The 13,895-nt window shown below is 45.8% G+C and overlaps 1 protein-coding gene across 1 annotated transcript; it reads right to left on the bottom strand.

The window, feature by feature from the left end:
• Positions 1-540: 540 nt before the first annotated feature.
• On the bottom strand, positions 541-13,547 carry SIK1 (salt inducible kinase 1). The gene is made up of 13 exons (XM_075431262.1): positions 13,359-13,547; positions 12,510-12,626; positions 9,903-9,966; positions 9,536-9,697; positions 9,131-9,255; positions 8,895-9,018; positions 7,687-7,910; positions 7,296-7,445; positions 6,540-6,662; positions 6,059-6,284; positions 5,126-5,401; positions 4,345-4,576; positions 541-3,571 (listed from the first exon to the last, which is right to left on the bottom strand). Exons 1-13 carry the CDS (start codon positions 13,509-13,511, stop codon positions 3,151-3,153), a joined length of 2,397 nt encoding a protein of 798 aa, XP_075287377.1. The 5' UTR covers positions 13,512-13,547; the 3' UTR covers positions 541-3,150.
• Between the last annotated feature and the right edge of the window lie 348 nt (positions 13,548-13,895).

Raw genomic sequence — 13,895 nt, 5'->3', positions numbered from 1 at the left:
GCGTGGGCGCAGCAGGAACCTCCGTGTGCTGGAAGCTGGCCGAGGCATCCCCGCCGCGCAGGGCGGCCTGCACCACACACGCACTCCCAGCCCAGCCAAGCCTGCACCTTTCCAGTGTTTTTAATTCTCAAATTACATTTTAAAGGAGAAAAGCCATCGCCCCTGGAATCTCTCCTTCCCCCTCTCTTCCCCTTCGCTCCGTTTCCATCACTGCCTTAATCTGGCTGGGGCCTCTTTCAGGCCAAGGTGACACAGACGGAGTGCTCATCTGGTCACCACTAAACCACGCTCGACCACGCTCGCTCCGCAGACCTCCCTCCCTGTCAGATTTTATAACCGGATTACTACAGACTTGGGTTAGATTCAGACAGACTGCCTACCAGCAAAAGGCTCAATATCCCATTATCAGATTTGCGGGCCCGCCGTCCCTCTTCATTTCGTACGTAACAGAAAGTGTCAGTAACATCCTATGGACTCCAGCTTTAAAACGAGCCTTAACTACGCAAGTCACACACAGATGTGAAACTCCACAGAATCAGCTGCAGGACAACACTTTTAAAACATTTTTTATTTAAATATTAAATAAAACACATTGACTAATCATTTTGGTGTACACCTCTCATTTTAACATAAGAAATAAAATGATTGTTCAGTCATGATAAAAAATAAAACTACATATCTTAATTAAACCAATCACGTAGTGTTTTTAAATACCCTATTGCATTGCAGTCTGCAGAACAGCACTGTCAAGATATCTACAAAAAAAACTCAAACTTTTAAAACGACCTCTTTCTGCTCCAGCAATAATTCCAAAGAGGTTATACAGCAATTGGAAAAGAAAAAAAAAATACTATGAAAGTAAAGTGCTTGTCATTGCTCAGGACAGGAAACAAAAGAATCTGTGGCCTTTTTGATCCATGGCGTTAAACAAAACAAATATTGAAGAGGAAATTCTGCCTTTTGTGTGCTACCCCGTACAAAACTGAAGGCAAAGTTGCTGCTTTGTGATGAGCTGGCTTCTTCCTGCCCTCCTCTCCAGCGCTCTCCACGCAATCTGTTTTTTTGGGCTGGGTTTTTTTGTTGTGTTTTTTTTTGTGTTTTTTTTTTTAAACCACTACAAATGAGCATGAGACTTTGGTGTTTTCTCTGCTGCAAGGCACCGCTCATTAACAGAAATCCAACTCAGGCAATTTTCTCTCACTTTGAAGCTTCCAGACCACGTAGCAGCAGTAGCAAGCTACCAACACAGACACATAGATACAACACATGGATAAAGAGGTCGCTTATGGAGAGCCACAGACAGAGCCACATGACATCTTCAACCCTTCCTACTCCCACCAATTATCCTGGTCGATCTTTGGCTTTTTTCTTTTTTTTAAAAAAATAAAACAAAACAAACAAAAAACAGGTATCTATGTTATTTGCAAATGCGTAATACTGCAGGTTGCATGAAGCCAAGGTAACTTGAAGGCACCCTGTGTCACGCTAGGGAGAGGGGTCCTTTAAGCATTTAGACAGAACGCAGCTCTTTTCCGACGCTCGGATGGCAGCTCCCAGCCAAGCTGGCTCACTGTTTGCTCACCTGCTTCCAAAGTTTGCTCACCCTACCCGATGCGCTTCTGTAGGAGCACAGTCTGTTCTCCCCTTTACACCTCAGCATAACTTCTGCTGCTACCAACAGAAGTTGTGCTCTGCCTTGGAAGGGGAGTGGGGTTTATACCAGAAACACAATATAAGCATATTACAAAATATAAAAAATAACTAGTGTTATATAGTTTCTGCTTCCTATTTATATACATATACAGCATTAAAAACCATACGAAAAAACACCTATCTAATCCAAAACCTCATCTTGCTAATATGCAAAAAACAAACCAACCAAAAACAAACACCCAAAGATTGTGCTGTTTTACTCATTTTTAATACAGTTTTGTCCAGAAATAGCTGTACTCCGTTAGAGTAGAAATCTGTTCTAGCCTATTCCTTTTGTCTTTGTCAGTATGTAATTATAAGCTCGATATTGCACATTTCCCCAAGAGTCAGTTCTGTTTGGACCCTGATAATGAAATGCATAAAAACATAATTAGCAGCGGAAACAACAATGTGCAGCACTAAGAAACACCCCTCAGGCAACTTTGTAGGCAACCTCCAGGAGGGCTTTTTAAAACGAAAACACTTCCCATCACCCCACCGGTACTAACGCTTCCCTCCTCAGTGCCTCGGCAAGAACATGAAAAAACTCGGCATTTATAAAAAGATTCCTAAAGATTATTCAGACCGACAAAATGTATGTATGTCTGCAGGTGTGTGTATGTATGTATACGCACACCACCCCCAAACAAACACCCCTGCAAAAGACCAGACATTATGCACTTTGGATCCTGGTATCACGGGATACACGTTCAATAGAGTATCTGCTTCTGTACTAATCAGAAGGGGTTTTTTTAAGCTTTTCCAGCTGATGTATCAAGCAAGAAGTTCACAGTTTTCATTTAAAGTATACGTATCTGGGAGGTGTGGAATGGGCATGTTGGTTCCCCTAAGTAAAATGAGTGTTAACCGGAGAAAAAACCCAACAACGAATGGCAATGCTTCCATTTTTGTCTGCTATGAATGCATAATGCTGCATGCCACTGGTTTTCTGTTTATTTTCTTTAAAAGAGGTAATCATCTTCACAAACCCATAAATGAATATTGTGAAAAAGGGAGGCTCTGGTCCCTTCTTTGAAAAGCCTCTCCCTGCTGTGTCACCACTACTGACAGCTGCTAATCTTGCATAACAGCAGAGCTGTATTGGTCTGACTTGAGTACAGTACCGAAGAGTTCTTCCCCAACCACATCCCTCCCTGTCCCCACAAATGCCCCACCCATCTTCCCCATCATTATTTTTCCTTTAAAAAATTCAGTTTCTATTCATATTTGTTCAGTGCAAGAATAGTAGAAGCAAAAAGACATACATATTGCTTGTTTCAGTTCTATAAAGTTGCCAGCTTTCTGAGCCAGACAGCCTCTTCACATACTTCAAAATTTATTGCTTCTGGGAGTCACTTGTCCACACGACACCAGCCAGCCACGGACCCGCACGCGCCATGGAACGGCGATGAAAGTTCTTCACAACAAGAGCAGCGTGAGCTACAGCAGCCGGGGCTCTCACTTGACTAGGACGAACTTCCCTAGCTGGTTGGAAGTCAGGTCCTCCATCTCACAGTCCCCGTGCTGCAGAGTGACAGCGTCATAGCTTGGAGACTGTGCAGAGAAACTCTGCTGCTGAGAGAAGGTGGTGCCAACTGGAGAGACGTTGCTGCTGATGTACAGGTGCGTGTCTAGAAGGTGAGCTGCTGAGGACACCGGTGACACGCTGACACCAAAGAAATGAGGTTGGAGCAGTTGGCTGTTGCCAGCAAAGGCCAGCTCAAATGAGTTCTCTCTTTGTAGCTCTGACAACAGAAGAGAATTGGATGCTTTGCAGGTACCTACGCTATCAGAGGAGGGGACGCCATTTGTTGTAGATGTCTGAGAAGTCTGGGGACAAGCTGTCTGGAGTAGCTGGTGATGCTGGAGCTGGAGCATTCTGAACAAAACCCAAGGATGGAAGAGGTTAACTTGAACGCCTCCTTTCTTGTCCCTACCCCAACCTAATTTCCCCTTTGTTTCCTTCTCTCTATCAAACCTCTCATTACCCAGCCAGTACAATTAAAGCACGCTGATCATGCCAGGTCAACGTGTTTTCACTTGGCTTTTCCTCATGTTGGAGAGGGCAACTACCACCAGAAAGTTATCTAGTCACCATTTGGCCTGCTAATAATAGATGTTCTAGAGACAACGTGCGCAGATAAACCGGAAACTCATTTTTCCATCTTGCTTCTATGGGAATGAAGAGGTGCCACCACACATGACATTTGAGGCCACTGGAACTGCGCCTCCTTTGTGGGCTGTAACTTTTCCAAATTACAAGGGCTCACTTCCTTGCCATGGGAAAATTACAGGAGGAGGCAGAGGACGAGAGAAATCATTCCCAAAACTAACAAAGAAAAACACAGCTTGCAATGGGGAGAAGTAATGTTTTCCGCGACATTACCAAACTGCTTCTCGATTCAGCAACCTCCAAATCTTTGGATGTTGAGATTTTTCAGTAGAACTGCACGTCCTGCGTTACGTATGCCAGCGCAGGAAGCCACAAAGGAAGCCAAGCAGTTTATCTGCTCCCACACAGCAAAGAGAGAGGACAGGATTCCCCAGTGACCAAACTCCCCAACCTCTTTCGCTGTGTTTACTCCTCCTCGCTTGTCCCTAACCAAAGTAACCCCAATGAAACAGCAAAATTCCTCCCAGCCAGCTTCTTACCTCTGCTGCTGTAGCACCTCCTCCAGGAGGCTTCTTCCCTCTCTGCTGCTCCCACTGCTGCTGTACATGCAGGTGTTTGGCTGCGTGTGTTGGAAAGGGCTCATGGCACTCCTCGCTGCCCGAGATGAGGAGGACTGACACACCTGCCGAGCAAAGCCTTTGATTTTATTCAAGCCGAGAAACCCCTTGGCTCGAGCGTTCTTCCGCAGCTGCTGCCTAAAAGCCTTCAAGCCTGTGGGACATGAGGAAAAGAAATGCACTTTAATCCTCAGCGTTTGCCTAGGAGCCTACTTTACAGATCAGCCCTTCTGGGCAGCTGCCTTCATTTGCATGAGAACCACACTCAAAGAGACCGTGACTCCTCAGTTCACGTCCACCTCTCCGCCTGATGGTCAGAGCAACATTTACGTCATGGAACAGGGTTTGGGACAGCTGCACCCATGTGTAGACGGACACGTGCGCAGCAAAGGAGCAAGCTAACAGAAGTCATGATGTTGTGCACCGAGTATTTTAGGAGGAAGGCGGAGCCTGCCATCCCACTCGCAGCAGCAGAAACATCTTCACGGCCAGGCTGAACCAGTGTGAGTGAGCCTCTCACCTAGGGACCTTTCTTAGGGCATTCAACCCTCCCTCAGGGACTGTGAATACGAGAGGCATAATAACCAGGTGGCTGGTCTCAGTGTAATACTAACATGGGCACACAAGTATCCCTGCATGCTACCCTTCTCTAGCGGCAGTTGGAAGGGGCAATCCCCCAGCAATACAGCAAGGAAGACGTTACCTTGAGTTAATGAGGTATCAGATGCTCGCCTTCCTTCTTGGAAGCTGACAGGCAGGAGAGAAGCACCTCCCATGCAGCCCTGGGCTTGTAACACCGGAGCGTCAGACTGGGAAGCTAGGAAGGGCGATGTCATCCTAGCTGTGGCTGGGCTCCCCGTCATTACTTGACCTGCCAAACAGCTGCTCAGGGCCACTGAGCTGTCATTTGAAGATGAAGTAAGGCAGCTGTCTGAACTAGTTCCCTCTGTCGGGCTTGCAGAAGAGGAAATGACTATACCTACGGAGGGGAAGGAAGGAGAGAAAGAGCATTCCCGAGATGAGTACAGGAAGGAACAAACATGACATCAGAGCCTTCTGCCCACCTACACTGGCACTAATAAGCAGCTGCAAGATGCAGAGGTGTCCAGCAACTCGTGTTATCACAGGGCTGGACTCCCGCAAGGGGTCATCAACGAATAACCTATGTTTGGGCTCCCGTTCAGCTGGCAGGGCTCTGCCAGCAACTCTGGCACCACCGGGCTATGCTGGGTCAGGCCTCCAGCACTCCTTTAGCACAGCACCTCTGATACAGGATTACCGTTTTCTGAACAGTTTTGCTTGTTTATTTAGTTCCCGGGGTCTGGATGTGTACCACATACAGCTAGTGATAACCTTTCTTCTAAATTCAGGTGCCCCCACCTTCCCCCCGTAGAACAGTGGAAGCAGAGAAGGGTTACGTCCTGCTTGTGAGAATGCCTGCCTCTAAAGCCATCTCTTCCTTCAGGGCCACACTTATTTATGGGAAGACAGAACTGCAGAGGGCAGAGTACAGACCTCGTTTCCGGGCCTTCCTATCCCAGTCAAGGTAAAACCAGCTGTTTGTCTGCTATGGCACTCCTTCTCTGTCCTCTTCCTCTAACTACAGACGCCCTTTGTCTCTCCCAGACTTACTTACATGGAGGGGCATGCTGATAGAAATGAGTGGTCACTTCAGCCAGTGTGTGCCTCCTGCTGGTGTTGCTAGGGATGCGGATGGCGTGGTCGTACGCCTTAATTTCATCTTCCAGCTCCTTCTCTTGCCTTACTTCTTCGCTAATGGTGGTCTCCAGCAGGCTGTTGGGGGAGATGGAGCGGTTCCGGAAGAGCCCGTTGAAATTGGGATCCACAGGAAAGAATACAGGCTGCAAAACATGTCAGATCACAGACTGAAGGGCGTTTCGCTTATTTCTGCGCTACCTTTTAACATTCTTCGCAGCCCTGTGGCATGTCTTCAGTAGGTGTCCTGTGTGAGAGGCTGCTATGACGCCATGCCCAAATGCCAAACAAAAGATTGGAGGGAGAGAACAGCAGAGTCACAACCCCTGTTGTTTTGGATTGGCAGTACAATGGGGGGAAAAAAAAAAAAAGTAACACACAATTTAGCTGACAATACCAACCTGTAATGGATTGCTCATGTCACAGTCCATTTCTGCCTGCAAGGATGGCTGAATCAGGCTCTGAGGTTGCTGGTAAAGCAGAGATGATCGCAGGGTTTCACTAGTGAGACTGTCCTGAGGCATCTGGAGAGAGACAGCGATGCACAGAAGCCATCACACACACCGCAGTTCCGCACGACTTTTCAGACACTGGAGGCTCAAGGAATTTCAGAGCCACCTTCCGTGCAAGCTTTCTCCATGTACTTTCTATAAAAATTAACAAAGCTAGTCTTTCAATGCCAACACAAACACAAAACTCCTTCTCCTAAACTAGGCAATTTAACTGGAAGTACAATCTGAAAAGGCACCCAGAGCACACTTCAAAGGGGGTGGGGGTGAGGAAACGAAAAAGAATGTCAGAAAAACAGACAAACTGACTCATGGAGTACTTCTAAGGATCCTACAGGGTATGTAACAAAGAAGTGTAACTGATCCATGCCTAAGAGGGCAAATTTCCATAAGAAGCCTAATCTTCTGGCCGCAGTAGAGGCAGACTATTCTTTAGACGATGACCCACAGTCGCTTCTTAGGAAACAGGCCACTGGTATTCAGTCAGCCTCCTGCTGAAGAACGGTAGGCTGTATCCTATCAGACGGCACCAATATTAGAACTGGTTTTCAGCAGCCTGAGAGTTACCATCTTGTATTTTCCCGTAGCAAGGGGCAGAAAAAAGAGGGCCGACGGACACAGCTGTTACTAAGTAATACCCTTCCTTACCTCAACGCTGCTGATCTCGGAGCTCCTCGGCCTTTGCTGACGGCCAGTTGCTGGACGGCTCGATAGCTGGCTGCTTCGGTACTCCTTGAGGCGCTCCAAGAGCAGGTAATAAATTGCAGCAAAATGGTTGTAGCTGCTGTTTTGCAGAGACTAGAAGACATTGAAAGGACCTTTGAGTTACAGGTAACTCAGGATATAAGCAGCCAAAACTCATTGCTAAGGCCTCACAGTAGTGTACTCAAAATTTAAGTAAAAATCCAGCAGGGCAGTGAAGATTTCACTGCACTATGACACCGGATCAAGGCTAGTCACTGAACAATGTATATATGAGACTGCACCATTGCGTTCTGGTAGTCACTGAAGATGTATCTAATTGGCAAGCACTTCTCACCTCAACAGTTCTCTGCCTGTCGATGCCAAGCGTTTGCATGATCCCAAGGACCTGCTCATTGTAGTCACCCAGGTTGGAGTTGTAGTTTTGCATGGAGAAGGACAAAGACTGCTGTTGTTGAAGAGACGGGTCAGCTTGCATCCACTTGTGCTGCTTTATTTGGGAAATGGTTATTCGCTTGGTTGGGTCCACAACCAACATCCGCCGGATTAGTGTTTCACAGTCTGGATGACAAAGACAAACTCATGAGCAAGGGGTAAAAATAACAGCCCAGGCCCAGGTCACTGCTAAGAAACCTTCCCAGCAACAGTGTATGATGTCTATGAAAATGAGAATTAAAGGTTTCTGAGCAGCTGACATTTGATCTGACCACTAGATAGCCAAACAGCACAAGAGATGTCAACATACATTTCACAAAAGCAACATGTCCCTACAGGAAATGAAGCTGTACCAGATACCGGCAGGTTTCAGGTGGCCTTGCACCTTGTAGGACACCTAGTTGTGAGTGGATGCCAGTTTAATGATGTTACACCCCCACAAAATAGGCCAGAACTTAGTACAGAACCCCATCACATACAACTTCCTGGCCGACATACACTGCTTATTTGTTTACAACCAGGGAATCAAAGCTGTTTGTGGCTATAACTGATAAAGGACTTCAAAAAGATACTCTTCATTTGAAGACAGAGGCACGTTCACTTGTTTTCAAATCCGAATCAGAGAGAGGTGATAATACTCTTCAGTTCCTTTTTCTCCCTAGACTGTTGGAGTGCTCAAGAAACAGTGCTAAGCCCCACTATTTCTGCTCTCCTTGACAGCATAGCCACACTGCAATATACCCCTTCCGCATAGTTAAAATATCTTAGAAGAACTACACCCATCTCAGCATTGCAGGCTAGTCTTATTAAAATTCTCTTTTGTGAGTGATTACTTCTCCAGCTAGGATATCAAGTATTTCTGTAATCCATAGAGACACTCCAAGAAGGGAAATGACAGACTTTGAGATACACCATAATGCAGGTCCCAGAAAAAAGAACATGTGCAACCAGCCCCTCAACTATAAGGGCTGCCCTACAGAAATTACTGGGTACATAAAATGATTGCCAGCTGCAAAACCAGTCCCATCTGTCATTGCCCCAAGAAGGAACAGGAGAGCTATTCCTTTATCTGTAGCCCCTTTTCTAACATTAAAGATCTGAAAAAAGCACCTTCGGACATGAAGTACGGGATGCGGAACCGCCCTTCCAGCACTCTTTGCCTCAGAGTTGGTAAATTGGGTCCATCGAAAGGCAGAGAACCACAGACAAGGACATACAGCACCACCCCAAGGCTCTGTCAATAGAAAACAGCACAGCCTGTCAACGACTCCAAGAAGCAATCATTTTGAAAGCCCAGAGACCCTCACAAAGTGTGAAATGCGATTTCTAAGGAATATCAAGCTCACCCATATATCAAGGTGAGGTCCTTCATATTCTTTGCCTTCAAAAACTTCTGGAGCTGCATAGGGTGGGCTTCCACACCAAGTGGAGAGGGGTTCTCCTGACTTGTAGAAGTTTCCAAAGCCAAAGTCTGAAATGAAGGTAAAAGTCTGGGGTAAGACATCACTCAACCACATACTAATATTTCAGAAGTAGCAGAAAATGGAGAGAAGGGAGCAGATGTATTCTTTTGATCTCTGCCTATACATTTAAGCTATTCTCTTTCGTCCAGAGGGTATGCACAGAGAAACACCAGTAGCTCCTGTTTTAATTTCAGTTACCATAAATACATTTACAGGATCATCCTAGGCAGATTGAATTTGACTACCTGCCTAATTTTGTTTATAGAGTAACCATGTATTTCTTATTACCTGCTAACTTGATATTCATGTTAGCATCTAGCAGAAGGTTCTCTGTTTTGAGATCCCTGTGCACGATGTGGTGGCTGTGACAATATTCCACCGCTGAAAGAATCTGCCAGAACTTCTTCCGTGCTTCGTTTTCACTCAAGTGCCCATTGGAGGTCAGATGATCTGCAAGACAAAATAAGAGGCACAGGATTTAGAAACACCTGGAGGAAATTTTTCATAATCCTGCAGATGCGGCACTCGCTGTTCGACAGCTGACAATGCCAATCCTGGATTTTTAATCAGAGTATATATATTACTCAGGAACGGCAACAATAAAGCCATGGTTTCTAAATCTAAAGAACTGTTAGCTCCAGCAGCGAGGACTTACCAAACATTTCTCCATTCTTTGCAAACTCAGTAACAATGTAAAGCATATCCTTTGTCTCCATAACCTGTGAAGACATGAGAGCACATGCTTAAAAAAGATGCAGACCTCTGTATTTTCACTCATTTTTCTAAGTGTATTCTCAAACATATCAGCTCAATTATTTATTTGCTGCAGCAGCTAGCAGTAAAGGTATCTAATTGTGCACTGCAATGTTCTTTCCAAGCAAACTGGTAATGAAAAAGATAACAAAACAATGCTTATGTGCCTACAATATACAATGGCTTCCCATGCCATCGTTCTTCTCACCATTACCACAGAACTTAACCTCCATAAGATATTCATACACTTCCCTAAATTCCTTTTTTGTTAAAATATGCGTATATATGTTTACAATTCATTTGGTATATTTTGAACATGCAAAGACACTTAAAGTTTATATAAAGTTGTCTTTGTTTCAACACTAGCAGCTACTCAGATCAGGAGAGAGAGTTGCAACTTGGACAAATCAAGAAGCAGTATCAAATACCCCGCCGCCATTTGGTGTTGGCCAGGGACATGGCAAGCCTCCCATTGCAAGTGACAATAGGTTGCTGTTTGTGCAACAGCAGTGCTCGATGCACATCAACAACTGTCAAAATATCACCCAGCGTTCACCTGTCAATCTAGTATCAACATCCTTTGATACTTTCCAATTTTTTCCTTTGGAGGAAGAAACAAAGAAGAACTAAAAACTAAACAATGAATGAGAAACACTGAGCATTTCCAAATTCATCTTCAGTTACTACGGCACATCTTTCAAATGTTGCATTTCAGATTTTAAAATACAACATTTCCCTGGAATTGGACTCTCAAGGAGCAGATATTTTGTCTTGGAAGCAGAAGGCTCACCACACGTTAACAATCAAAAAAGCATCAGTAATACTTCAAAGGCTGCAATTTCCAGGCTCCTAACGTGTAACCTTTTTCGAAGACTCTTGTCCTCCCCTCACTACAAGTACACACAGACATGAAACGAAAATAAACAAACAGGGAGCAAAGGAAGAGAGGTTCCCAGTTTAAAAAAAATGAAGGAAAGTGTTCTGGGAAAGTTGCCAGCTGGATGAAATTAAGACGCTGTGCTGAAACTAAAACAATGATGAAATAATACAAGAACACACACCCTACATTGGCATGTCATCTAATTCCATCCCTGCTTCTCAGTCTCCACCAAACAGGTAAAGCATCAGTTACAACAACAAAGAAAAGAAAACTTCACCGAAAAGAAATTATGGTCCACTACCAACGTCATTTGCTCCACCAAGTGAAGTGGTTCAACTAGATGGAATTTAACCTGCTTTTCTAAAAGCTTTGAAATAGTATTTTCACCCACATCATTCCACCGAAATGAAATCAACTGAACTGTTAGAACGTTTCTGTATATCCTATACTGCCCTGTGGGCAACAATGACGTCAGATGTTAACGCAGAATAATTTTTGCTATGACGGTTAATCCTATAAATATGAAGCACCTCATGTGTGTCAAGGTCTTTAAAAATAATGCCCTGCCTAAGCACGTGCCTTACTGGCTCTTCAGCCTTACATGTTAATCAAACTTCTACTTTTTTTAAAGTGAACAAACCCAACGGTAAGATTGCGTCTGATAACAGTGTTTATTACTGCACACGGACTTTCACACCCGCTGCTTTGTCCGCCTATTCCTCTCTCCCCCCTGCCCTTCTAGACAGGTCCAGACAGACTGTGATACCTCATCTTCTTCTTAAATCCACATAGCATTATTTAAGATGATTAAGAGGAACTTAATCTTGGTGTAAACCAAATGCTAATTAGATTGAATATTCAGAATTTGCAAAGCAGTCCTTGCTCACTAGACAGACGTGATCCTGTTTTCCGCACAACTTATTAATTTGTTCTTACTGTTAAGAACACCCATCAGTGCAGAAACTGAACAAATATAAACCAAAATTCATGTTGTGTAACTCTACAAAGGGAAAGATATTAAAAATTCACTTTCAAAACTACACAAACTGGAACAGAATAACCAAACAGATCATTTTTTGACATATTCTAAGGTACAAACATTTACTGGCTTTTTATTTTCTACTTGGATTAGAATTCTAATTCCTAGATTAGATGTCTGCTTCGATTTTCTGCTTAGATGGCTTTGGTTTAATTGTCGTTGATTTTAAATCCCTTCCACTTATGCAAACTCAACTTCTGCGCTTTCCCCTCTGCTGTCCTACGTGAGTTTAAGTCCTCCTCTTATCAAAAGCACATAAGAAGTTCCAGTCCTCTAAACTGGAAAAGCAGAGGAGTTAGGAAAGGCAAGTTAATCACAAAAATTGAGATAATCAGTTCTTGATACGAAACAAACTTCAGCCTGGTTTTAATTGTAAAATTTACAGCACATTTTGTCAAAAAGCTGACTAATGTACCAGAATCTTTTTCAAAGAATGATGAATGACTTTCAAAAAAAAAAACAGTTTAAGTGTTTTTCAAAAAGTATTTCAATATGCATTCTCTCTGTAAATATTTGATGCAAAACCATTTGCGAGAGAAGAGCACAAGCACATCTCATCTGCGTGCCGCGCTTCAAGGCTCACCTCTTACCTGATACAGCTTGATAATGTGCGGATGATTCAAAAGCTTCATTATCTGAACTTCTCTATAAATCTTCTCCAGATTGCTTGGGTCTAACCTTGTTTTGTCTATTATTTTTATTGCAACCTGCAGATTTAAAAAGTAATGAAACAAAACAACCCCACGTATTAAAAAATAGGTACTTTTACTGTTAAGATCTCTTAAAAAAAAATTAAAAAAGCAAACCAGAAGACACTTTATCCCCGCGCACACACACACAACTCACAAAACCCAAGTAAAGTAGCTTTTAAAGTACGGGCTTGACAAAGCCGGTTCTGTTTTTCCGAACGGCAGGGAATCCACGACAATGAACGTTTTCATTTTTCTTTTCTACGTCAAGGGATTACACACAAGGTAGTGAACAGAACGGCAGAAATTAGCACCGGGCAGGATTCGGTAAATCTTTTAATCCATCCCATGCTAGTGAAAAACAGATTCCTCTAACCGACTATTTTCTACCGTGATAGGATTTTGGCGTGCACTAGAAACAGAAGTACGGTCGCACGCCCATCAATAAATTATTTCTGCAAATCAGCCTGCAAGTTCTTTGTTCCCGAAGCACGCACATCGAACGCAAAAACTGACCCTGCCTAAAGTCTTCAAAAGAGCCTTAACTCGTTGGACTTTCTGGCAGCCTGCGAGGCAGCAGTTCAGCGCAGCTACCGTCCCGCTCGGAGGTGTGATTTCTTACACGTATTCTTGCTCGGTCCTCACGCTCCGCCAGCTCCACCGAACGCGCCGGGAACACCCGCGGCGCCCGCCGCTGCCCCCCGCCCGCCCCAGCCGCGCCGTCCCTCCCGCCGCGGCCCCCGCACCCACCTGCGTCTTGGTCACCCGGTGCCTGGCCAGCTTGACCACCGCGAAGTTGCCCTTCCCCAGGGTCCTCTCGATGTCGTAGAAGCCGACGCGGAGGGGCCGCGGCGGGGCCTGTCCGGCGGCGGGCGCGGGGCTGCGCTCCGACACGATCACCATGGCTCAGCCGCGGGGGGGGGGGGCCGGCAGCGCGCGCCGCGCCTACGAGGGGGGCATCCGCGCGGGCGCGGGGACGCGGGCGCTCGCACCTGCACGGAGACGGCACGGCCGCAGCGCGTGAGCCGCGGGGGCCCCGCGCGCCGCCGGCACCCCCTCAACCGCCGCGCACGCCCCCGGCCCCCACGCGCTCCCGGCCGCGCGGCGCCCGCCGCATTCGGCTCGCGCGCCCGGCCGCCGCCCCGCGCGCCCCCCCCGGCCGTCGGCCCAACCGTCGGAGCGGCCGCTGAGCCGCCGTACCTGGCGCGCGAGCGGGCGGGCGCTCTCCGCGGCTGCTGCCGCCGCGGCGGGGTGCGTGCCTGTGTGTGTGCGCGCGCGCGCGCGTGT

This window comes from Opisthocomus hoazin, chromosome 1 (genome assembly GCF_030867145.1).
Source record: "Opisthocomus hoazin isolate bOpiHoa1 chromosome 1, bOpiHoa1.hap1, whole genome shotgun sequence".
Lineage (NCBI taxonomy): Eukaryota > Metazoa > Chordata > Aves > Opisthocomiformes > Opisthocomidae > Opisthocomus > Opisthocomus hoazin.
This window is presented reverse-complemented; position numbering and strand designations above follow the sequence as displayed.

What these genes read in the sequence shown, in the direction of transcription:
- SIK1 (XM_075431262.1), bottom strand. Translation starts at nt 13,511, where the DNA reads ATGGTGATCGTGTCGGAGCGCAGCCCCGCGCCCGCCGCCGGACAGGCC. An exon ending in ACATTATCAAGCTGTATCAG is followed by an intron (nt 9,967 to 12,509) that starts GTAAGAGGTGAG and finishes ATGTCTTCACAG; the next exon opens with GTTATGGAGACAAAGGATAT. An exon ending in AAAGAATGGAGAAATGTTTG is followed by an intron (nt 9,698 to 9,902) that starts GTAAGTCCTCGC and finishes TTTGTCTTGCAG; the next exon opens with ATCATCTGACCTCCAATGGG.